At 38.0% G+C, this 27,500-nt stretch overlaps 1 protein-coding gene across 1 annotated transcript in view; it reads right to left on the bottom strand.

Moving 5' to 3' along the window:
* FOXP2 (forkhead box P2) overlaps positions 1 to 27,500 on the bottom strand; it is a 704,673-nt gene that overhangs the window by 8,074 nt on the left and 669,099 nt on the right. The window contains exons 18-19 of the mRNA XM_059711598.1: positions 27,046 to 27,115; positions 26,103 to 26,266 (exon numbers count right to left, since the gene is read on the bottom strand). Of these exons, the coding sequence (XP_059567581.1) occupies positions 26,103 to 26,266; positions 27,046 to 27,115 (234 nt within the window). The remainder of the gene's footprint in view (positions 1 to 26,102; positions 26,267 to 27,045; positions 27,116 to 27,500) is intronic.

Below are 27,500 nucleotides of genomic sequence, written 5' to 3'. Positions count from 1 at the left end.
GCAACTGCGGGGAGCTGGGGGTCCCCTGCCCAGGCCTGACACCTCTGCCGGAGGCCTCAGGCCTGGTCAAGGGGCCGATCCGGTGATTGGTGATTGGAGGGTGATGAGGGTCAACTCCTCTGGCCGAGGCATCAGGCCTGGGTGGGGGGCGGAGCCGGGGATTGGGGCGATATGATGGTCCCCTTGCCCAGGCCTGAAGCCTGGGTCAGAGGCGTCAGGCTTGGGCGGGGGGTGGAGCAAGCGATCAGAGGGAGATGGGGGTCCCCTGCCCAGGCATGATTCCTGGGCCAGAGGCCTCAGGCCTGGGCGGGGGCCAGAGCCAGTGAACGGGGGGAGATGGGGGTCCCCTGTCCAAGCCTGACACCTCTGGCGGAGGCGTAAGGCCTGGGCAAGGGGCAGAGCCAGCAATCGGAGAGGTCTGGGGTTCCCCTGCCCAGGCCTGACGCCTGGGCCAGAGGCATCAGGCCTGGGCTGGGGGCAGAACCAGTGATGGGGGGAAATGAGGGTCCCCTGCCCAGGCCTGACGCCTCTGTCAGAGGCGTCAGGCCTGGGCAAGGGGCCGATCCTGCGATTGGAGGGTGATGGGGCTCAACGCCTGAGGGCTCCCAGTATGTGAGAGGGGGCAGACTGGGCTGAGGGACACTCCCCCCCCCCCACACACACACCCAGTGCACGAATTTTGTGCACCGGGCCCCTAGTTTAAGTATAATCAACTAGGTAGTAAAACCCTGCTTAACTAGGAAGCTACAGCTTCACAAACTCCAGGGGCTCACCACATTGCCCCACAAAGGAGGTCATACCCCTCTCTCCACACTATAGGAAGGAAGGACTGCTTTTCAATCTCCCTGGTCCACTCGCCCAGACTGTGGGGGTAGGTGAGCACATACACAGCAGAAGCCAAGCTGGCAACCACAGAGGCCAGTCAGTCTAGCCTTGGGAAGGGATTGGATTGGATAAGAGACACAACCCTGGGAAATGTGAACAATAGATTGGTTAGGGCTTGGACCCATCAAAAGCCCATAAAAGCTTGGGAAGTTGATTGGTTAGTTTGAAGAAGTCCTTGGTCCTTCCCAAACCTGCTTAACAAAGACATTCTCTCTCTCTCTCTCCTCTCTCTCTCTCTCTCTCTCTCTCTCTCATTCACTCAGCAACATGTGCTCACCCCATATGCTCATGCATTTCATACATTTCATAGCAGCCATACGGAGCTGCCTGGGCCTGCAGCAGACCTCGCAGGCTCTAAAGGACTAGGCTGTAATATGGCACAGAATCTGCGGACAGTGGCACTGTATCTGGCCCTATGAATACAAGACTGGAGTTTCCCACAGCAGGATGGCCAGAGATGAGACACTGGGAAACTGGGGAGAGCCTGCTATTTCCACCCAAATGAATCTTATCACTCCACAGCCTCCCAAGCGTGGCTCTCTTGAAATGCTTTCCTTGAGACTCCGTAAAAGAACAGGATTTGCACTGGCAGGACACTGACTGGTTGGCACCAGGGCAGCGGGTCATTAGTCAGTGCAGCTGGTCCTGAGGAGGCCATGGCATCGCTTGCCTGGCTTTGCTGCTTTTCTGGGCCTAGCGCTGAAACACAACTGAGGCCTAGATGTTATCCCTTGGGGTTAATACTTATGGGAATGGTCATGCCAAGGCTGCATGGGAGTCACATGAGGCCATTCTTTGGCCCTTGTTCTTCCTCTAAGGGGGTCTATTGAATGTCCAGCAGCATCAGAGAGGAAAAGTCAGAGGAGAGTCCAAACCACATGATCTGCGATATGAAAGGGCAGGGGGGTCTCAACTGCATGGCCAGCTATATGAAAGCTCAGGGAGTCTAAACTCCGTGAGCAATGAGATGCTAAGGGAGGAAAGGTTACTCTGGCGGCAAGATCCCTTTTTTCCCAGTTTTGCCAGTCGCTAGGCATCCAGAGCTTTCCACCCTGGTGACTTTCTGTACCTGGCCCATCATCCTTGTTCTGATCATGTCTAACTACCTCCAGAGAAGTACTCGGGTTTATAAAAAAAAATAGCAGAAAGACCGTTCAGAAAGCCAATTCAAGGTGATGGTCCTATAACTATTCTCATATTTTGCATGCATGGGCAAAATATTCTGAAATTTCCCCAATGTCTCCACTATATCAAGCTATGATCAACTCTAAGCTCTCAGTTCTAAGTATAAGTTACTCCCAAAGGTTGGAGACTATGGGAAGTGGCCTTTATAAGATCACTAGAGGCCCAGTGCATGAAATTTGTGCATGGAAGGGGGTCCCTCAGCCCGGCCTGCACCCTCTCGCAATTCGGGACCCCTTGGGGGCAGTCGGACATCCCTCTCACAATCCAGGACTGCTGGCTCCTAGCCTACACTTGCCTTCCTGCCTGACTGATCACCCCTAACCACTCTGCCTGCCTGCCTGATGCCCCTAACTGCTTGCCTGCCTGCCTGATTAACCCTAACCACTCACCTGCCTGCCTGATCACCCCTAACTGCCTCTGCTTAGGTCCCTGCTGCCGCGGCTTCATCCAGAATGACGTCTGGGAGATCGTTCAGCTGTCCAGTCTAATTAGCATATTATGCTTTAATTATTATAGATTACTGCACTCAGTGGGGTCAATCATGAAATTGTATTGTAGTCAATACAAATAGAAACTCAAGAAGAGGGTTTGTCATTGATATTTAATGAAACAGAATTTATTGTGCTTAAATTTTACATGCATAAAAAGTTGCATTAAATTCACAGCACTGTACTATTATTGTAAGGCAAACCACTGTTGTTTTTAATTTCCAAGAAACTATTTATTGTCCTGCAAGAGAAATCCTATATAATAAAAGGCTAATATGTAAATTGTCCCCTTGATCAGGAGTTCAACTAGGAGTTCAGCTGGCAGTTCAACCGGGGGGTAGGGCCCGCTGGCCAACCACCCACAGCCCTTCCCCCTGGCCAGCCCCGCCCCTGATCGTACCCCCCCACCCCCATCGGGGCAGGCCAGCCGTACCCCACCCATGTATGAATTCATGCACCAGGCCTCGTTACTAAATAAAATTGTAGTCCCCTCCAAAAAACTGTTATTGATTAAAGAATAGTTTATAAATTTGAAAAGTAAAACATCTAGTATGTGAGTATGACTAATTTGTAGATACTATTTTACATGATGAATAAACTAATTAAAGATTACACAGTCAATTAGAAAACTCGAAAGGTGCAATTAGGAAAATACATACCACAGCGGTAGGCAGGGGGGTCAGGTGGTGTCTGTGTGTCTATGTGTGTGCGTGCCTATGTGTATGTACACAGATGATTTCAGAATAGTAAAAGCCTGAAATCATAAAAACTGTTTTTGAGGATCATTTTAAAAGACAAAAGAAGTTATGTTGACTAAAATATCTACCAACTGAATTCAACTACTTTGACTAAATGCTTCACTGAAGTAGCCAACAGTTTCAGTAAAATGACTGATGAACCAACTGGTTATTTGGTATCATGTAGACATGTCCAGAATTTTAAACATTTATTAAATGTTTAATGTTAATTTTCCCAAAGCACTCTCTAATATATAGAAAATCAAATCTTCTAATATGGTTACTTGTGAAAGTTCATATTCACTTAATGACTCTTATTTTTAAAAATGACACTTTGATTTAATAATCATTATGAGTTGAATTTTTTAATTTTAGGTTTTCCAGGTTCAATCTGGGACTCAGAACATTTGAGAGAATGGAAAACTCTAAGTTATGAAAATAATTAGAATAAACTCTTAAGGTTAATATAACAGCACCTTTTTCCTAATTAGGTCTCATACATGACCTGTGAATAATCAAAACTTTCAAGGTTAAATGGCTGAATATTTTAAAACAGATATTAAGAAGCTGGCAAGATATACACAGATATTTGCCACTGTTTTATGGGATTGCACTCCAACCAATTATCATTAGTTTGGGCATCTTATAATTTAGATTTGACCTCTCACGTAGTTGGTGTGTCTTAATGTTCCCAGGGCACTGCGAGAACCTAGGAGGTCTCCTTACTCTGACTCAGTTTCTAATCCCCTGTTCACTTCCATTGTCCCCTCAACTGGAACACTGCCATATTATGAGTGTCTGATTCATTTGTGTTTACCTTTCTTGTCTGCATTTTATTTGCATAAATATTCTGTGGGAAAGTCTGAAGGTGGATAAGAGGAATAACAAACAATTTCTTTTTAAAACACACAGAGATAATTTTTTAAAAGGATATCTATAAAGTATGTTCAGGTGCATTCTCAGAGAATTTCAATATACACAAAATTTATTTCATTATTTCACTGCCTTTCAAAAAAAAAAAAATCAGTCTGAAGGACACAGGGGATGATACAGGATTAAGTTAAAACCTTAACCCTTCAGCCATTCTTAATAGCTAGAACTCAAATTACCCATGTATAACAGTATTTCTGAGTAACTTAAATTCCAGACTCAAAATATCATCCTTAAAACATCATGTTCAGCTCCTATTCCGAGATATTTTATGCTGACTTAGTCTGTGCTTCCTTCTTCAACCCGCTGTGTGTTCACAGAACGTGGAATTCCCTTCTGGTCTTTGTACCATCTATGCATACCCTGTCTGCCATTTAAGAGCCAGACCAACTTATATCTTATCTACTTCTAGAGGGGGGTTTGTTTGGCCTGTCCAGCTTGCGCTGATCCGCTACTTTGACACACCAAAAGCATTTTTTTTGATCATCCTGATACTCAATACTTTGAAATCTTTGAATCTAACACTGTATCAAACATAATTTCAGTCAATGTTCCTATTCTATAGCTAAGAAAATGAGTGACTTTCCAAGTGGTATGATAAGTACACTGTTTTTTGGAACCTTGTTATTCCTGCTCTTCCTGTGTCCCCTTAATCATGAGTATTGTAATGAACTTTCTAATGGTGGCTGGACTGTGTCTTTCCAACTAGACTATGAACGTCACAGATTAGGAGAGCTATACACATAGCAAGCACCTAGTAAGTACATGTTGACTGAATAAATGATGTGCAATCAAGTTTTAATTTCATTTGCAGTAATTAAAAAAAAATTCCTCTGGACTTAAGTATTCTTGGGATCCTTTCCATCAGATTAGTTTGTGAACAAGGTATCAGACCTGGGACCAGGTGTAAATAAAATTTCTTCACTAAAATAAGCTAAGACCAAAGCCAATAATTATTAATGCTCAGGTTTCAACATCTGATTGACATAAAAATAATGTTTAAGAAAGAAAGAAAAAGTAGGAAGAGAAGTTTAAGCATCCCAACTACCCATGCCTATAAATAAGTGAAAGTCTTTTCAATAAAAATAAAATTCTACCATGATTATCTCTATGTACATTAGGTTTCTCATTTTTGAATCTCAAAGAGCTCCATGCGTTCCCTTTTCCCGTTGTACACCAACTCAAAAGAAATGAAACACAAAGAAAACATGCCTTTGGTGAGTTGCAGGATGAATGAGAAAATAGTCTCTTCTGTGGTCATTAGCAGTGTCTTTCCCTCCTTGTCCCCATTACGGAATATGAAGGTCATCTAATTTATTTCCAGGAAAAAAAGTGGCTATCTCCACAGTGTTCATTTTTCCAAATTCTTCAAGGTACCATGTGTTACAAGGATAATTAGATTTTCTTCGAGGAAAAATGCTTCCCTTCACCAAAGAAAACTCTCGGACAATTTAAATACAAGCGAGAAATCCCTTTAAAGAAACTCCCTTTCTACTGAGTGCTCACCAGTTCTTCCTATGTATATCCTCTTTTCTAGTAGAATAATATAAAGACTTTAATTTCCTGGGTGTGATTTAATACAATAAAGTTTATGTATTTAATATTTTTATTAACGTGTAAGTGTAGTGTAAATAATACTGAAGAGTTTAGATACCTTATTCATACACTTCAGTCACACAGTTAAGTGGCTAATACATTGTTTAAGAATATAGCAGGCTTTGAGGATAAAATGCTTGGTTTTGAATCCTGGCTCCTTTACTCTTAGCTATGTGGCCTGGGGGAAGTTATTTAAGGTCTCTGTCACTCTTTCTTTACTCTAAAAGCAGGAATAATAAAGGGCCTACTTTAAACAGTTGTTATGAGGATTAAATGATTATTTACATATGCAAACTACTTGAAACAGTATCTGGGTCATAACTGATCAATAAATGGTAGAGACAGTCATGATAATCACAACCCTAAATCCTTTATGGAAGAAGGTATGGTATAAATACATGAACTAAGTTTTAAATATTGTATGAGTTTAACTAGCTCTAAAAATATTTTAGCCCTTCTCACAAAAAGAGATTTTTATTACTATAATAGGAAAATCATAAAACAAACATATATGTACCTTCATAATACCATAATTATCCCAAAGAATTATTTATTGAAAATAAAAAGCACTAAGACAAAATCCCAGGTCGTGTCTCAGATCACTTTTGAACCAACAAAGTACATTTCAAAGTAGAATGGCCATCATTGAAATGCTCTGTAAAGAGTCCCTACACTGACTTTCCTCACCCATCAATCCCAGACCTCATCATTACCTTGTCATTAAAATCATTAACATACATGCACTGACTGGCCCAGGCCTATATCATATCTGTTATACACATGAAGCTTATGCAGTAAAATAATATATTTTATGTTGGAGAAAACTTAAATAGATTAATTCAAAGTAGACTAAAAAATGGAAATTTTAAAAGACATAGCAATCCTATATAATAAAGGGTAATATGCAAATTGACTGAACAGCAGAATGACCAGCCGCTATGATGCACACTGACCACCAGGGGGCAGACGGTCAGAGCAAGAGCTGCCCCGTGGTGGTCAGTGTGTTCCCACAAGGGAAGCACTGCTCAGCCACAAGCCAGGCTGATGGCTGGTGAGCACAGCGTCCCACCTTCGCGGCAGCACTAAGGATGTCCAACTGATGGCTTAGGCCCGCTCAGGGCTCCTGGACTGAGGGCTCCTGGACTGTGAAAGGGTGCAGGCCAAGCTGAGGGACCCCCCCCGCCCCCCCCCCCGCCCCCCCCCCCGCCCCCAGTGCACGAATGTTGTGCACCAGGCCTCTAGTATGCATATAAGCCTGATAGATAATACATTTTTCTGCCAAACATTCCTTTATAGTATGGATTGAGTAAAGTCCCTTGTATCTGTAAATGACATAAAGAGCATCAATCTCACTTGACAGAAAAAGCCAGTAACTTAATACCATTATCTTCTCTTGCCAATAATTAATTTAAAGTTTACTGTGTACCTTCTATATATAAGGCACGGTAGGAGGGTTTAAACATCTATCAAAGAACCTGCAGTCCAGCATGAGAACAATATGTACTTGAATAACTACATGATTGCCAGCCAGAAGTGTACTAAGAAAAGTAGCAATTAAGTAACAACAGAAGAGTTCATAGCAGGCAGAGATTATTTATTATTCGCCTCTAAGAAGGATCCCAATGTATATCATTAAAGACAGTAAAGTAAGAGCAAGTTTTGATGGACAAAACATAAATTGTTGACTATGCAGATGATAAAACTCTTTCTGCGTTTGAAGAAGTTCTATGTTGGATGGTTCAAGTGTTCATCATGCCATTTCCCCCCACTCATGTGAGCATTTTACAGATTAAACTGCAGTCCTTAGTAAAGTAGAAATTACTTTAAAAAATAGAATCAGTTGTTTAGAGAGGCAAAACAGATGATAACATTTGAAACATTGAGGAATTACTAGGCTTGTTTGTTTTTAATATGAGCAAGGAAGAAAAAGAAAACTAGTGGAGTCACTGATTTTTTTTTTTTTTGGTCTCATTTGTGAGATCTATTGAATAAAGGATAATCAGTAGGCTTAGTTTTAATGTATCTTAAGGCAGGAGTCTATGAAGTTTGGATTGGATAATCTCCCCAGCCATTCATTTATTTATTGAGCACCTAATACATACCAGGCAACTGTATTATTTCAGAAGAGTACACATTGGCACAGAAGGGCACATATAAAAGGTAAATATGTTTCCCTTAATAGTCACATTAATAGTTCTTCTAAACCTGATAAAATATGTCATAGTCCTTTAAGTGGGTGTGGAAATAACTTCATCTTTAATTTTAAAGCAAATTATTCATTTGCCAAATAATGGATAGCCTTTCAAACTAGAATCCAGACATTTATTTCAAACAGTATAACAATTTTTCTGCCCTTGAAACTAAAGATTTATAATTCAACTATTCCTTTTAATCCACTACTTATTATTTACTATGGAAAAGCAGTAATTTATATTTCCTGCTTAAAGATGGCATAGCCACCTCCTAATTTGATGTAATTTACACGTGGGAGAATTAGACAGCTATTTGGAATGTCTTTAGATAATTGGATAGAAAGTATTTAGTGATGGAGGGATGTAAAGTCTGTTGCTGTTTTCTGAAATCGAGATACACAGCGACTTAAATCAAAGAACTTCTAGAAGGATAAAATTTTAATTATGAACAAAATAAGAAGTGAAATAAAATCAGTTCAATAGACATTATGTGCAAACCACTAAGCCAGGATCTGATGTGGAAATAGGTTCCTGTTTTCATAGAGTTTTTCGGTTTAATAGAGAAAGACATATACTGTACACAAGGCAGAATGTGAGCCATACCACAGTAGACAAAGTGCAATGAAAGAAGTGAGATAAATTCTGGCAACATCATTAGTCACTGCTCTATGAAGGAGGGGGTTGTCACTTCGGGTAGGTTTTGAAATATATGAAAATGTTCATTATGCAGAGTTGAGGAAAAGTGCATTCTGGCCTTGGCTGGTGTGTCTCAGTGGTTGAGCACTGACCCATGAATCATGAGGTCATCAGTTCGATTCCCAGTCAGGGTACATGCGCAGGGTAGGGGGTGCACAGGAGGCAGCCAATCATTGTTTCTCTCTCATCTATGTTTCGGTCTCTCTATTCCTTTCCCTTCCTCTCTTTAAAATCAATAAAAACATACTTAAAAATTATAAAAATTAAAATAGATAATGACTTTTCATAATATATGAAATTTTGATAAATCTTTATATTTGTTGTTTTAATTGCTCAATGAGGAGGGGAAGCAAATATAAAACATTTGGGTATTAGAAAGTGAAAGATGGAAAGATATTAAAATAAATCTATCTATTAGTCCTCATTGTGATTAATATGCCTGTATTGCAGTAGCAATGGCTGCATGCATAAAGACTTGATCTTTGAAAAATTTATTTTCAATTTTCAGTTTATGTCATTTTAAAGAAAAACATATATTAAAATTAAATATAGTGGAAACAATCTTGCATTTCCTGTAGATTTGATTAACAAAAAAGAAAAGAGGTAAGCCATTTTAAAAGTAGGATATATGCCCTTGAGGGTCTTGCTCATAATACCCAAATAATTGGTGAATTTTTAAAATGTATACTCATTACTTACCTCTGCTTAATCTTAAGTCGAAAAATATGATTGCTATTTTGCAAGCAAAAACAGTTAAATGTCAATAATTTCATAAAGTTCAACCTAAAAGTCTATTTCTTGTGAATCCCAACTCAAAGGTACATCCTCCATAAACACTTTTCTGATTCCTGTTGTTCATGTGCACACTTAAATCCCTGAATTCACAATTTGGTTATAAACCTCTTTATTCCTTTACTTGGTGTCTCTACTTATATACCTATCCATCCCTTTATTATATTTACACCTCTTTGTAGCTACAGATTATCTACAATTTTCCAGCAGAGTATGTTGCACATAGTAGGTGCTCAAAAAATGTTTATTTAACTTAAATGGATGGAACTCATCTCTACTCCATTCCATCTGCCAAGCCTTTACTAGAAGGAGATGCAGAGTGGTAGTTGATGGTTATACTGTTGTTTAATCTTTTGGTCTTACAGCCCATCTTCAGCAATAGCATGAAGCACAACACAAACAGAGGACTAGCTGCATTAATAAACTGATTTGTTGACTAAAAAACAACTGTGTTGAATCTTCACTTGTGTAATTTATAAGTACCCAAATCACCCAGGGCAGAAGAACTCTTGATGCCTGTCTACATCCTAAAGCAAAGAGTCAAATTATAATGGGCAAGTTTATCTTTTTTAGATTGTGGTCACAGTATATTTTCTAGAGGAATGCCAATTGTCTCCATTTTCTCCTTGATACTATTTTGCCTGGAGAACCTGGCTGGAGAACCTAGCGAGGGAACATGGCTGGAGAACCTGGAGAACCTAGCAAGAGAACATGGACACAGAACCTGGCTGGAGATCCAAACCAGAACTTCACTGGAGATCCTGAACATAACTTGGCTGGAGACCCTGACAAGAGAACCCGGCTATGATGATCACCTGAACGCTGCATCTGTGTCATTCCTTCTTCGCCAACTCCGTCCACACCTTTGGGGAACCCCTGGACCTGCTGGGGTTGGACCCCAGCAACTGGCGCCCGAACAGGGACCCCTAGGTAAGCCCCACTCTAGGGATGGATAGGACTCCACCATAGGAAGAGGGTGGATAGTCTTCGCTGACTCGGTCCACACCTTTGGGAACCCCTGGAACAGGATTCCCCTAGGTAAGCCTCCCCCCCCCATTGAGAACCCCACACTCGGGACGAATAGGACTCCACCAGGGTACTGCAGACCCCCCTATAGAGGATAACTAGGGTAAGAAGGTGGATAGTACAGAACTTAGATTGAGAAGATGTGCCATACTGAGTCCAAAGAAAGAAGACTCTGTATTGATCTTTAGATTAAGAAGATGTGCCATACTGAGTCTAAAAAAAAAAAAGACTCTGTATTGATCTTTTAACACATATGCTTGCTAGCAGAGGAATTAAGGTTACGCCCAGTCAGACGGAACGTTTTATACAAGAAGTATGTCCATGCTTTTCTGAGGAAGGAAAGGTAAATGTAATGGCATGGGAGAAGGTAGGCCCAAGGAGCCTTATCCTTAACCCCACTGCAGCCTTTCCACCCCGGGAAAGTGCAGGATTGGCAAGCTCTCCCTGGGATGATAGATCAGGACTCAGGTAATAGCAGAAAGCGCCAATCCTACTCTTCAAATGGACACAAGAGAGCATTTGGGGTTTTTTTTCTTTTTAATGCCTGCTTTTAAACAACAAAAAAGGGGGAATTTGCCGGGAGCCAGTCCATCCTTGCTGTTTCAAGGGACCTGGCATATATGGCATACTGTTCTTAATATTTTTGCTCACCTTCTTGGCACTATGTGATTTAACCAAGGTCACCTCTCCGAGAAAGGTTGTTTCCCCAGGTAGGGATTTTCCCTTGAAGTTAGGGAGGGAATAAAACCCCTTAACTAAGTGCCAGGCGGGTAATTAATCACTTTAACTACGAACAATCATGCTTAAGCTACATAATCTTTACTCCCTGGAATGGAGATAAGAAACGCCCTAACCTTTGGAATAGAGATTGATAGGATTGGAATCAACTGGTATAAATACAGATGTAACAAGACAACAGGAGACAGAACTTAGATGAAGATCCTAGAGACAGAACTTAGAAGACAGAACCTACACAGAACCTAGAGACAGAAGAACTTCGCTGGAGAGAACATGGCAAAAGATCCTGGACAGAAACTGGCCACAGAACCTAGAGACAGAACCTAGCGAGAGAACCTGGCTGAAGAACCTAGAGACAGAACCTGGCTACAGAACCTGGATAGAACATGGCAAGAGAACCTGACTAGAACCTGGTGACTGACCCTGGCTGGAGAACCTGGACAGAACCTGGCTGGAGAACCTAGCGAGGGAACATGGCTACAGAACCTGGCTGGAGAACCTGGAGAACCTAGCAAGAGAACATGGACACAGAACCTGGCTGGAGATCCGAACCAGAACTTCACTGGAGATTCTGAACATAACTTGGCTGGAGACCCTGACAAGAGAACCCGGCTATGATGATCACCTGAACGCTGCCTCTGTGTCATTCCTTCTTCGCCAACTCCGTCCACACCTTTGGGGAACCCCTGGACCTGCTGGGGTTGGACCCCAGCACTATTTTTCTTTAGAATAAGAAACACTAGAGATAAAGTTCTCTTAATCTGAGATGTTAAAAAATAATTTAAGTCAATAGACATTAAACCATAAAGCCACAGCAGTGTTTCTTATTTAGATGTCATCAAATGTAATAATTTATTTATATAGTGTCATCATTTATTAGAAACTCAGTGGCACAATGGAAATTTTATTGGCTTTCCAGAAATACAGTATTGTGTAATACCATGAAACTAATGATAAAAATTGTGTCTTAAATGTTATGATAAATATCAACAAGTGCTATAAGGAAAAGCTTACAATTAATGGTTCATAACTATAATATGGTCAACTTTAGGCAATGTAAAGTTAATTTAAACGAATATTGACAAGTCAAGACTAAAGGTAAGACTAGATTAAAATTGTTTTTATGTGGTTACTCATTATAGGAGAGCCTTTATACCTTGTCTTCAGATAACCCTAGTTATTTGAGAAAATTGAATATATTTAACATAGTGTGCCACTGGAAAAGAGTAATAAACATCCTTTTATAAAGATATCTTTTAAAAAATTTGATAGAACATTTTTCCACCTTTTCCCTGCCCTAGCACACTTGAAGGATATCACATTACTCATTGGATAAGACTAAGAATCCTGTCCTCAGAAACTGCAGGAGGTGCTGATGCTTCAATTTTACTATGGAAACGAATTTTATTTGACCCAATATAACAATCTTTATCCAGTAAATGAACTTATACATACAGTACTTTTAGAAACATATTAAATCTATTGAAAAACCATGTATCTACTTCCCACTCATTACAGTTTTGTTCAAGTCCTTGGTTTTAAAGTTTCTTGATCCTTACTTCTACTAATTGTAGTTTCAATATCTTTAACTTACATGGGGTATATTGGTTAACTCTAAAAGAAAATGTTTAAAATCATACGAATTCATCTTTATCTCTTATTTGTTATGTCCTACTTGTTGGTCAATGACATTTAAAAATATGAGAATACACTGAGTATTGCTATAGGCTAATGCTGTCCATTGATTTCCATACGTTTTGACTATTTCACAAAATAGCATCAAATTTTTCTAATTAAAAGGAACTACTCAGATGAGTTTTTCTTTTAACTCTCTATAGTATCTATTTATGGTAGTACTTGCCACAGAGTTGTTGAATAAATAATGGTAACTAGTATGTAAGCATTTAAAAATCAAAGCATATGATTAGCACTTTATCAATTTCATTTACATTTGCATACATTTTAAAAAATTTATTTATTGTCTCAAGTTTTACATATGTCTTTTTTTCCCCTGCTTAACCCTTCCCCTCCACCCAAGCTATTCTCACCAAGGCCAAGCCCAGCCCCCACCGCCCCAGTGTCTGTGTCCATTGGTTACACTAATATGCATGCATACAACTCCTTTGGTTGCTCTCTAACCACCCCCCTCTCCTTCTAGTATTTAAACACAAAATGATATAATTATATTTGTAATTTATTGGTAGATTTATAAAAATTGCAAGTTTTGTTATGTTCATTTTTATAAAGGCAGGTTGAAATGAGAAACAATTTATGCTTAAACATTTTTAATTTTGAAGGGGTATTTTAGTTTAACATATCACAGAAATAAGCTAAGACATGAAACTACAGTTATAAATGGAAAAAGTTACTTTTAAAAGAAAACATTTTGTTAGTACTTTTTAAAATGACTTAATCTTAGGCTAAAGAAATTATTTACTTAATTTTACTTAAGCTGTTTATTCTTTTTTAAAAATCCTAATTTTTTACACTAAATTCTAGATTTTATATTTTAAATTTAATCACACATTAGAGAAATATTTAATTCTCTTATAGAAATGAATAAGAAGGCCACATATTTAAAAATAACTAGGATTAATACATCAATTAAGAAATTATAAAAGATCTTTACTTGTATGGTTCAATGGCTTTCCAATTTATTATTTTTTTAAGATTGTTTTCACTTTTGTAAATTAAAATAACATTTACCACAAAAATTCTAGTGTCGAGTGAATTGACCTTCATTTTGATTTGCAACAGTTTGTATATAGCTGCCAATAGTTTGTATATAGCTGTCATTAGGATAGTAATCAGAAACACCACTCCAGTTCAACAGATAAAAATTGTGCTTATCTCTTGATGAAAAGGTAAATATTTCTCCTCCCAGAAATATGCCACCATTTTTAAAAGGGGATAGAAAAATTGGAGTGAACAAATGATATCTCAATTCCATATATACCTGTATAATTTGCTTTCTTCCAACTATAATTAGAAAATGCCCTACTAAATTTTCCATCCTTTTCACTCTGGCTAAGGATAAACAGTCAAATAAATTTCAATGTTTCTTCTTAAAATCAGCATACAACCTTAATCCTAATGTACTTAATAAATCTCTTTACTCCCTTATTCAATTCTCTTTAAATATTCAGTCAGTGTTTAATTGCAATGGAATATTATTTTCAGATAATTGTAATAAAATGTTCTCTTCTAAGATAAATTGCCAATATTAAGGATGTGGCATACAATTCTATCTTATCTCCTAACAGATCTGACTTCAAGCTTGAGTTCCAAAGTTCCACTTAAAGATAACATAAAGTTTAGGAAACATGACAAAAAGGTAGATTAAGGTTAAAGAAACAATTTTATGCAGTGAATGTGTGGTAGTCAGTCAGACAGACACGAGTAGAGCAAGGAAGATGGCCAGATACAGAAAGTCCCTAGGGCAGAAAGCTCCAGGTGCCTAGCAACAGGCAGCACTGGGAAAACAAGGACCTCACCCCAGGGTAACCTTTCCTCCCCTAGCTATCTCTGGTCATGCCTTTTGAACCCCCTGACCTTTTATATTGCTTGTCTTTCTGCGTGGACTCTGCCCTGACCTTTCCTCCCCTGGCCTGTTGCTAGTCATGCAGTAGATCCCCTTGGAGGAGGAACAAGAGGATGAAGAGTGGTCTCAGGAGACTCCCATGCAAGGTGCTTGCATCCCTTCCGTAGGCATTAACCCCTGGGGATAACATCTAGGCCTCAGTTGTGTTTCAGCTCCAGGTTCAGAAAAGCAGCAAAACCAGACAAGCGAAGCCTGAGCCATGGCCCAGGATCAGCTGCACTGACTAATGCCCCCCTGCCCTGGTACTGACCCAATCAGTAGACACCAAGACCCTCGAAGGACTCACCTGGAAAGGCCATGACTATTCTATTGAGATCCTTCCTTAGAACCTCCCTCAAACCCATATGTATATCTTTATATATTATTGATTTTTTACAGAGAGGAAAGGAGAGGGATAGAGAGTTAGAAACATTGATGAGAGAGAAACCTTGATCAGCTGCCTCCTGCACACCCCCTACTGGGGATGTGCCCACAACCAAGGTACATGCCCTTGACTGGAATCGAACCCGGGACCCTTCAGTCCGCAGGCCGACGCTCTATCCACTGAGCCAAACCAGTCAGGGCTCAAACCCCTACGTTTAAAAGCCCTAAATTTGGAGGCCCCAGGCTGGCTCTCCCTATGGGGCACACCAGCATCATTCCCTGCACCGTTCCCCAGGTGCGTTTCCTTCCCTCTCTTTTTCTGTTCAGCTGCTCGGGTCCTTTTTTTGCCTCTGTGACTTGCTCCCTGAGCTCACACAGCTCAGCTGGCTCACTTCTTCCACAGCTCAATTATTCTACCTCTGTGGCTTTCTAAAGAAACTTTGTTTTATAGTTTGAATCTTGGCTCTGAATACTTTCTTAGCCAGAACTGAAGTACCAAGGCTGCTGAACTGAGGTCCAATTGGTGCCATTTTTGCCACCAACAGATATATAAAATATATAAATTTATCTAAGATTTCTTCCCCCACCTTCAGCATTTGATAGTTATTCAAATTTATACAACATTCTGTAAAGAAACTGAATTGTACAGGATTTGAAGGCTCACGTACAAATGATTTCAGATAATTTTGCAGCGGTGCTAATTTAAAAACAAAATTATTTCAGATTTCCCATTCTTTTTTTACAAAAATATGTATTTTTATTAATTTCAGAGAGGAAGGGAGAGGGGGAGAGAGATAGAAACATTGATGATGAGAGAGGATCATTGATCGGCTGCCTGCTGTACCTATTGGGGACCGAGCCTGCAATCCAGGCACGTACCTTGACCAAGAATGGAACCTTGACCTCCTGGTTCATTGGTCAATGCTCAATCACTGAGCTAAATCAGCTGGGCTTCCCATTCTATTTGATTTATAGAAGTGATAGCTGGGGCCCAAAAGGCTGTAATAAAAATATAGATGTAACTTATTTGATTATTGATGAGTACAAATAAATTATGCCTAATCTCAGAATCAAAACAGTTTCCTGTTAAGATACCATTGGTGCCATTCTTGTGCCTTGCAACAAACTTTCAACAAACATTTAGCTATGGATACAAGGACCTCTATATTACTAACCCGTTGGCCAGAGAAATGAAAGAAAACCAAATTATATCTTGACACTTGGGCATTAAGTCAGTTTTGCTGCTCTCCAAAGCCCTTTGATCCATTCATCCAAAAGTTGTATTTCTGCTTGTTCCTGAACTAAGCTTGTCAGAAATGTCAGGATGAGTATACGGATGCACAAAATATATGTCCTGCTTCTCGCTAATTCCCTCTTTGATAAGTTGGGTTCTGACTCCCTGAAGAATTTGACCTTGACCTCAAAGTCCTCTGATTAGACCCTATGGCTGTGGCTACCCTCCACCCCCCTCCCCCAAGTGGATCAACTATGTTTCTGGACAGTTGTCTATTTCCCTTTGCCAAATTGCCCTGAGGAAATGTGGCCCCTGAACTGCTGGTTCTTGGTGCAGCTGTCTCCTGTGTATTTCTACAGAGACTGTCTCCACCAGGATTACATAGGGTCCATCTCATTAGGTCTGTCTAATTTCTGAGACTGGCCGTCCTTCTGGAGCTATTTCTTTGCTCAAATCCTATATAATAAAGAGCTAATAAGCTAATTAGATCAGACAGCAGAATGACCTTCCGGAATGACCAGTGGGTGGGGTGGGGGTTGGGGGGGAGGGCGGAGCCATGAAGGCAGAGGCAGCCAGGGCTACGAAGTCCTACCTTGTATGAATTTCATGCATCAGGCCTCTAGTTAAGCCATAAGACTGACTCAATGTTCAGTTTTCTCCTGAAATTATTCTCACTTATGCTCTGTTAGCTTTAAATTTTTAAAATATGTTTTTATTGATTTCAGAAGGAGGACGGAGAGAGAGAGAGAGAGAGAGAGAGAGAGAGAGAGAGAGAGAGAGAGAGAGAGAGAACATCAATGATGAGAATCATCAATCGGCTGCCTCCTGCATGCCCCCTATTGGGCCTGAAAGCCGGGTATGTGCCCTGATCAAAATTGAACTGTGACTTCCTTGTTCAGGGGTCAATGCTCGACCACTGAGCCAAACCAGCCTGGGGAACTGTTACTTCTAAACATAAGAATGGAAGAGGGAGTAAAAACAGTATTTACCTTTCATTCTAAATCTACTGAAGTATATCTTCCTTTGACCTGCTAATTAGCATAAGGATCTTATATGTAAATTTATTGATAGTAAGATAATATTGTGTGACCAATGATTACTTTTACTCCTGCCTTTGAAGTGTCTTGCTGTTACTCCATTTCCAGTCTTCAAAGAATAAGATGTTGAGCAAATTAAAGAATGTAAGTTTCCACTAGTTATATTAAACTTTTTGGTCATCTACTGTTTATATAAATTATTTCATTCTGTCCTAATGAGAGAAACTGCTGCTAGAAATAGGAACCCTGAGATAAAGTTTTAAACTGTGTTTATTGGTGCCAAAATATTCAAGTATACTGTGTTACTTATGTGACTGATCAATTTTAAATTCCACCAAAGTAGTCAAAATGCAGTGCTTTTAACATTTATTAAAATATAACATCTTATGTAAATTACCTTTATATTAAGTAATATTCTAAAATAATAGTCAACTTTATATAATAAACATCTTAGGTTATAAAATGCCTTTTCTTAACAATTACACATCTACTTCCCAAGCCATATGCCAAAAGCTGAAGTTAAAATATCATATAGGTATGTAAAAACCTCCCATTTCCCCTGGTACTAGACATAGAAAAAATTAATACTGAGTAGCAATATTCATTTTTCAACAATTCACTCAATGGTTCTTTGACCCCTATGGAAAGAACATTACTGAGGCTCAACTAGTGTTAATGCAGATGAAGATGTGCCTCTAACAACATATCCTCCTTATATAGGAAACAGAAGCAGTAAGCTCCAATGCTGTCAGCTAAAAGTTTTCTGACCCACTTTGCCTAAATTGTGGGAATTCAGATCACGGATATCAGATATCATTTGTACCGTTCTAGAAAAATCCTTTAAGACCCTACAGGAACCCACACATTTCCCCAATTGGCATGGTGGGGATATAACACTTTTCAGCTGAAGGCACTGCAGCTCTGGGAGGATCTGTTTTATTAAGAGGAACTAGAATGAGTTGTAGGTGCCACATATGGGGATTAGGATAATGTGAAAAAGAACTGCAGCAATGGAGCCACACTCGTAGCACCTAAAAAAGATAAGATGATAAAGAGCTCGCATAGTCATAAGTTCTCTACACTCTACACTCAAAGCTAACTAGCAAAGTTAATGAAAATGTTTAGAGATTAAATAAAAATGGAATTAAGTCAGAACAAAAATCATGAGTCCCAGAATTGTAGGAAAAAAGGTGAGATAGAAAAATTGTGACAAATTGTGAATTAGAAAAATCTATAAAAACATAATATGTGTTTATGTTTAGAGGTTCATAATGCATCTTAATGATCCAAATATCAGCAAAAATAGTGCAGGTTTAATAGGCATTTAGACAATGAGAGAGAGCATTCCACTCGCTCAAGTTGTCAGTCACTTTCAACTGCTTTCCTCTGAAATACAGAGACAATTTCAAATGCTTTTGTCCACAGAGAGTGAGATCTAAGATCTGTGGGGATTTAATATAAAATATCACCAACCAAAGGTGTAGGGTTTTCAATTGTACATGCGTCTTCAAATAGCAATTTAAATTTTAAGGCAGCCAAAGAGAACAGAAGAAAGGTAATATTATATACTTGAATATTTTCATTATGTTTCACGATAGTTCACAATGTATATTAGATTTTCAATACTGTTTTACAAAGTGGGAGTTGAAAAGTCCCTTTTAGATGTCTTTGGTTGCAAAGTATTATTGCCAGGAGAGACTGAAGCTTCTTATTGGAATGATAACAACAACTGATGTTCTCAAGAGGCAGAGGATGCTGGAAAGATGACTGGGACATGCGATGTACAGAAAGTTCTGGGGCATGTGTTCAACATGTTAATCAAAAAGATGAATCTCCATTGCAGTCTTGAAATAATACTGCACTACTAATTTCATGTGATGCCTGAGCCTTTTGACTTTCTTACCCTACATTTTTGGCTGCTAAGGACACAAAAAATGTGTTTTCTAGTCTTATATGAACCATATTAACAACTGAATCTACATAGAAGATCATTAACTCTCAAGCTTCAAATATTTGCTTGAGAGAGAGGGGAAATAATAATCACTGACTAATATAGAATATTAGCAAGTATAACTTTGAAATGTTATAGAGGCTAAGAGGATTCAGGCATGAAACAAGAATTCATCTGAAAACTCAACAGTAGGAGACTCTAATCCTCAGAAATGAGAAGAACATGACAAGGGAAGGCTTTGTGTATAAAGCCTTCAATACAAAACCAGCTCAGGAAGAACATTCATTTTGATCTCTAGACACAGAATTTGAAAATAAAAAGAACTGGGAATCGTGTTTAACATTTTTACAAAAGAAAAATAGGCAAACCTGAACCAGCTTATTGAGAGTGTGGAGAAACAATTGCTTAATAAGAAAGAAACAACTGAGTTGAACTAAATATGGTGGCTACATCATTAAATTTCTCTTTTTGCCTCAGGTTTGGAAAGAGACAGGAAATGGATTGATTCTGCCAGTAGGAGTTCACCTTCCAGGTCTTTCTTCTCTTTTCATTCATTTAAGTCGAACACATGGGAAAAGAGAATACACTTAAATTATTTCTGCCTGAACACATCATCAATCCTAATTCTGTAAGTGGTCCTTTTAAGAGGCAAACATCAATATAAAATAGAAATCTAAAGTAATTTTATCTATATTCTATAGAACTCTGAAAAGTCAGGCAATCAGGTGTATTGGCACTGAAGTGCATAAGGGAAGAGTATTATAAATTGTAATGATACTCAGCTCAGACTCTTAAGGAAGTATTTGTTCAGACCATGATGGCTCTAGAACTCTTTCAATAGCAGTAGAAACTCAAGATTTTAAAAATATATTGATTAAAAAGGGTCAGATAAGTTTCAAAAATCTATTTAGAATCTATATTATCCCGCCTGGCTTCAGCCTGTCCTACTTCTTGCTAAAATCCACTTAGCATTCATCTGATTTATACTGCATTGATCCCAGTATGTTTATTTCCTTTTCAATTCACCTTTAATAAGATAAATAAAATTTAATGAGTGCTGGGAGGATAATCATAAATGAGATGAAAGGGCCAGCCTCTTTCTAGTCACATAAATTAGGATAGCTATAAAATATACCAACTAATTAAAATAAAATTTAAAAAGTGTACTCTACCAGTATTTAGAAAGATCTCTTTGCTCTCTTGTAAAGATGAACACTGCATTTACTTATCCCTTCTTCCTAAAATCTCTTGTTCTCCCTTCTTCTTCAGTAGTCTAAGACAATCTTGGATTTTACTCTTGTATTTCTTTGTGAAGTTGACCCATTTCAAGCTAAACTGTCACCTCCCACTTAATTCTTCCTAATCACTATCAGCTGGCTATTGAATGCTTACTTTGTGTTCTATGAGGTGTTAGGCATTTATATACTATAATTTCTCTAAAATATCATCTCTGTTCTTAAGTTAGGGGTATGTGCAAAATGATCACCCGCACATGTACACACACAGACATGCTCTCATGCACACACTTAGTTCCAGGAATAAGCCCTTCAGAAGAGGAGGAGAGTGTGGGTTCTGACAGCAAACTTACTTGGGAAAATAGGATTAGACCCTGAAGATGGAATGTAGGTGAGGGAAAGAAGATGAAAAGCAAAAAAGAAAAGAGCAGAAAGCTAAATAGTTAAGGCAAAACAAATGTACTAGTTTGGCAAAAGCATTTGTTAGGGCCCTAATCGGTTTGGCTCAGTGGATAGAGCATCGGCCTGCGGACTCAAGGGTCCCAGGTTCGATTCCGGTCAAGGGCATGTGCCTTGGTTGCAGGCACATCCCCAGTTGGGGGCGTGCAGGAGGCAGCTGATTGATGTTTCTCTTTCTTCGGTGTTTCTAACTCTCTATCCCTCTCCCTTTCTCTCTGTAAAAAATCAATAAAATATATATTTTTTAAAAAGCCTTTGTTAGGGGCATTACAAGAGTAGAAGTTGGAGTGGAGGGAAAGTTTTAAATGTGGAGCATCAAAATGAATAATATAGATGCTAATGTGGTATCTCTTGTTTTCCAAAAATAACTTGTAAGAAGCACTAATCCATAGCTATTCTGCTCTTCTAAAGCTTCAAAACATCTCCATCAATCTCAGGAATCCTTCTATATTTTACCATATAGGATTTTGCCATTTTGGAGCTGAATGGAAAGACTAAAATAAAAGTTTCAGTTTTGTTTTGTCCTGAATCTTAAGGACATTTAGTTCTTGGATTCAGCAAATAAATGCTAAACTCATCATTTTCCCTCTTGAACCTCTCCTCCTGTGTCCATTCTTGTTCTTTTGAGCTTTTAAAGTTTCTATGACCTCTCCCAATTTTCTTCTTTGTCCTCAGCATTCCATTGGTTGTCTTGTTCTAGTATTTCTCTTTACAGCACTTCTTGTATCAATTCCTGCTCTTCATGGCCAGTCTTGTACTTAAGTCAGATACTACATATTACACGAATTACTTCTGTTTCCATCTTTCTCACCTCCAACATATCCTACTATACATGAGCTTCATTCAGTCACAGTTCATTCAGTACACTTTCAGATTACTTTGCCAAAACACAGCTCTGATACTGTGAAGCTCAAGCTCATAACATTCACAGACTCCATACTGGGTAAAATAAAACCCATGGTTCGATATTTAAGACATTCCACAGTCTAGTCCCACTTCATATATTCTAAATTCTACTTTACTTTTAATACTCTAAATTCCTATCAAAACTAATAATCAATGTTTTCTAGGCACATATCACAAGTTCCTGTTCTGGGTTGATATTATTCTCTCTTTTTGAATTGTTAATTGTGTACAACTTTAGATTACACTATTTTCTATAAAAATTTCTCATCCTGCCCTAACCTGTTTGGCTCAGTGGATAGAGCGTCAGCCTGCGGACTCAAGGGTCCCAGGTTTGATTCTGGTCAAGGGCACGTACCTTGGTTTCGGGGACATCCCCAGTAGGGGATGTGCAGGAGGCAGCTGATTGATGTTTCTCTCTCATTGATGTTTCTAACTCTCTATCCTTCTCCCTTCCTCTCTGTAAAAAATCTATAAAATATATTTTAAAAAAAAATAAATAAAATTTCTTATCCTGCTGACTCTAGCTGATGCCTACCATGAAGCCAGGCCTCATATTGTTTAAACTTCATATACCTTACTTCATGAATTATAAGAAGATGTGGGAGGAAAAGAAAAGTGATTGTCTAGTAAACTTACCGCATGCTTATGAAGTGCCATTAAAATGGGAAATATTTTAATATTGTTTATAGTCTCATTTACAATAACAATCGGGTATTACAAGAGGTAATATAAACCAGTAAATGTGTACACAGCACTATGAGGGACACACAGAACAATTATTATGCTTCAGGCACTCATTTCATTTGCAAGTATTCTGAGAGGTAGGTATTATTGCTAACCTCATTTTCAGCTGAGAGAACTGAGGGAAAAATGAATCCTATTCAGCTATTAAATGATAAATCTGGGGGATTGGAACCCCTCTAATCTGTACTACTGATACCACCAGACTTTTCCAGGTCTAGTTTCTAATTGCATCCGCATAACTATCCCCCTCCAACACAACAACAAGTACCATGACTTCATTTCAGGACACATAAGCATGCTTTTTAAATGGCTCATAAAAATTCTTCCATTTGTGTTTAATTTTCAAAGTACTTGGAAGTGTATTCACTTATATGCAGCCAAATTTCGATTGAGAGAATTAGATAATATTTTTCTTTGGCTTATAATGTACATAAAATGTCTAACATTCTTTAAGTGAAAGTTTCTAAACACTCTATAAAGATGAAAATACAAAATACTGAAATGAAATTCTATCAACAATATTTGACATCTTATATACAAAATTTAATAACAGCAGAGACTGATGAAAAAAATGAATGTAATTCAATGTTTTGCATGATAATTAAAAGTTTGATTATAATTTATATAAATTAGAAAAAGACAAGATTTGGCCTTCCTCTATTTTTTTTTCTTTTCTGAAATTGATTTTTTTAAAAATATATTTTATTGATTTTTCACAGAGAGGAAGGGAGAGAGACAGAGAGTCAGAAACATTGATGAGAGAGAAACACCGATCAGCTGCCTCCTGCACATCTCCCACTGGGGATGTGCCCGCAACCAAGGCACATGCCCCTGACCAGAATCGAACCCGGGACCCCTCAGTCTGCAGGCCGACGCTCCATCCACTGAGCCAAACCGGTTTCGGCTGAAATTGATTTTTAATAAACTGAGGGAAACTTTCCTTTTATCTCTCTAAAAAAAATACATAAAAATATTCATATATTGCATAAAATGTACAGTTTGTTAAATGAACATTTTAATTTTATAAAGCCATAGTGGCGGGAAATTAGGCATTATATATACAATTTTTACATATCATTTTAAACATAATATTTTCTTTTTGGACATATTCCACAATAAAACTGTAGCTAAACTAATAAAATGAAGAACCTAAAATAATAATTACCAAATGAGGAATATTACAACCCTTAAAATGCCATAATTTAGCCTAATATTATCTTAAGTTCTAAAAAGATAATGTTTGATAAACTACTTTATTACATCATTATTTTTAATTTTAATACCATCACATTAAAAATACTTCTCTACATGTTCTTTATATATATGGTCTATAACAGGGTTGGGCAAACTTTTTGACTCGAGGGCCACAATGGGTTCTTAAACTGGACCGGAGGGCCGGAACAAAAGCATGGATGGAGTGTTTGTGTGAACTAATATAAATTCAAAGTAAACATCATTACATAAAAGGGTACGGTCTTTTTTTTTTTTTTTTTTTTTTTTTAGTTTTATTCATTTCAAAGGGGCCGGATCCGGCCCGCGGGCTGTAGTTTGCCCACGGCTGGTCTAAACAACTATCTACTGCATCCTAGCAACAAGGAGTTGTATCAACAGCTTAAATACTTTTATTATGAATGTCATTTCTCTAAACTAGGTCTTTTCTTAATGGGGGAAAACAGGCTCTAACTCTTGTTTGCTCTTTAAAATTGTATTGTTTTAACATTAGCATACTCAGGAGAACTGCTGAAAGTAAAAGGCATGCATCCTTCTGACTGGCTCCAGGATAACGCAGGAATGGAAAACTTTTGTCTGATTGCTCACTTTCCTTATTTTACTGTACTGCTATTCTCAAGAGCATATATTCATGTTCTTGCTTCTTCGAGTTTTATTACTGCTTTTGTATTATTTAATACATCTAAAGACACTTCCAAAAGACAAATTTTTCCATTTTGAAAAAGTCATGGTTTCGAACCTGATGAAACACATTAATGTTCACAGTGTGTTTTTCAAAAAGGTGATAGAATAAAAGTGCTATAAAGCAATTAGGTACATGATCTGAAAGACATTAATATGTCAAGTAGAAGAAGATGTTTTAAAAGTCAACAAAATAAAATTCTGTGAAACTAGACACATATAAAGATCACATTTCTCTTTCAGATCTTTGACTAGATAATTCAAACATAGGAGAAAATATAAAAATGAAAGAAAGTAATAAACTTACCTCAATTTAAAATTGAAAGTATATAACATTTAACTTTAGGAAGTACATACAGACATAAGTTATAATTCAATATAACAACTGAAAGGTGTATATATATATATATATATATATATATATATATATATATGTATATATATATATATATATCTACACACACACATATATATACATATATACATGTATATACATACATATGTGTGTGTGTGTGTGTGTATATATATATATATATATATATATATATATATATACATATTTCAGATTCTGATTTTTCCCCCTGAATTCTAGGTTCTCCCATAGTCTGTACATTTTAGTAAACAAGAAACTGACACGGTTGGCCTATTGAATAAGCCCAGGCATTTCTTAGAGTGTTATACACATTTCTGAAATTCACAAAACATCAATTTTTAATATACCTACTCTCTCAGCTCCATTAAAAGGATGGTAGGGGAAAGATTTTAGAGTAATTAATGATATAGTTAGCTGCTAAATATTAATAGGAATCGTAGTCTTGCATAAAATATAACGTATAAACCTTGCCAATACAGACGCACCAGTAATTAAAGTTGAATATGTAATTACACTGATTAATATGACAGGCAAAAAGTTACACTTTACTGGTTTCTATGTAAACTGTGGGTAACAGTTAAACTTTGCATTTTATGGTTTATAAAAATGGGCAATATCTTGACTACAGTTCATAAATGGCTTAGAGACCTGCAATAGTAGTAAAAATTATGCCAACTTGCTCCATCATAAATATTCTTGCTGCACCATGCAAACCAAACGGTGATAATGATCCATACGATATAGAGTCATCTTAGGCACTGCTTTACACCCCAGAGAATGTTCGTTGTATTAAGAATTTGTAGAGAACTGTTACTACAATAATTATGGGACATTGGAGAGATTCTAAAGATTCTTAAATTTGATTTGGATACACATATTCACGTCATGAACATGGTGCAATTTAACTCCACTTAAACTTGTACTCTTTACTTATACATCATTCGAATCTTCAGAAGAATACTCAATTTTAGGAGCCTATGAATAGAAGCTCTTCCTTTTATGGAGTCTGCTAACCACACTTACATGTGTGGCTGAGGCGAGCAGCCCGGACTGCTGTTCCCGTTGCTGTCCATGTGGTCCAGGGAGCCGTTGAGATCCTCGTGGACAGCCTGCAGGAGGCCGCTGGATGCGTTATTGATCAGGCCGGGGTTACTGAGCAAAGGCAAACTGCTCTCTGCCAACGCAGCCTAGTGACATGAAGAGGGTGGAAAACAGCTTGCGTAATGCTCCTTAAAATATTTTTTAAAACATAGACATTCTTTTAATGGGTTTGAATCATGGTGTGGATGTTTTAGAAGCATGTAAATAAAACGCAAGGAAGGACAAAGATTTCTAATGGGCAACTTGTGGCAGAGATACCAAGAAAATGAACTGTGATGTGAAAATATGGAGGAATACTTCTCCCAGAAAACTTTTTTACTCCTGTGCTAGCCTTCCACATAATGAAATGCTGTATCCTCACTTGTAGCGAGAAACTCCGAGATAATATAAGCAGTTGCTCGGCTTTTTAAAAATGACCAGAACTTAACTCAAAATAAAGAAGTCCTGGCATTTGCCTCCTCTGCATAAAAATTATATATTATAATTAAACTTTAAAGTTTTTGCCACAAGCACCATGTTCCCCAACACTATGATGTGAAATCATTTATGACAGCCCGGATAAATATTAATGCATAGCCACATGCATTTGCAAAAGCTTCTATCAATCTGGCATTTGCAGGAAATCCGAGTATTCCAGATTTTGCCACAGGGTGTCCTTCTTGCTTCTTCACATCAAAAGTATCTTGAATTAGAATCAGTGCTTTCTACAGTACTAGGTACTACAACTTACTTAGATGATAAACCAGCTATTAAGGACAATCACAACCCCGCCTATAAACAAAGCCATGACCAAAAAGAAAAGAAAAAAAAAGCCCCAAAACATTCTAATACAAGGACAATGGAAAGGGGCATTTAATGCTATTACCTGCAAACTGGCATTAAGAGCTGCTCCATAGCCTAAACTGGTAGGTATATTTTTTACTAAGGTTGGGCTTCTGAAAGAAAAAAATATATAAAGATGAGTTTTAAGTTAAAATAGAAAATACTAAATGTTAATAATCTTAGGTGAAAAGCCTTGTTCTGGCCTGTTTGTTCCCACTGCTAGGCCAGAGGGGATGGCTCTCAGGTCAAAGAAATGAGGTTATAGAGTTCAAATATATAATTCTCTATATATCATATAGCAACTTGGTCAAGGAATATAAAGAATGAAATTTAGACTGTTGTGGTCAAGCAAATGGAAGCATGACCTGTTTCTAGCGACGTGAGGTTTTATTTCCCCCCACACCCCACATTCCTATAACATTTTACAAATATAATATACAATACAAATACCAATCTGATGCAACCAGGAAATAATTAATGGTTAATTTCTAGAACATT

The sequence above is a fragment of the Myotis daubentonii genome, chromosome 10 (assembly GCF_963259705.1).
Source record: "Myotis daubentonii chromosome 10, mMyoDau2.1, whole genome shotgun sequence".
In the NCBI taxonomy this organism is placed as follows: Eukaryota; Metazoa; Chordata; class Mammalia; order Chiroptera; family Vespertilionidae; genus Myotis; species Myotis daubentonii.
The sequence above is the reverse complement of the archived record's forward strand: the minus strand, read 5'-3'. Positions and strand labels throughout refer to the sequence as shown.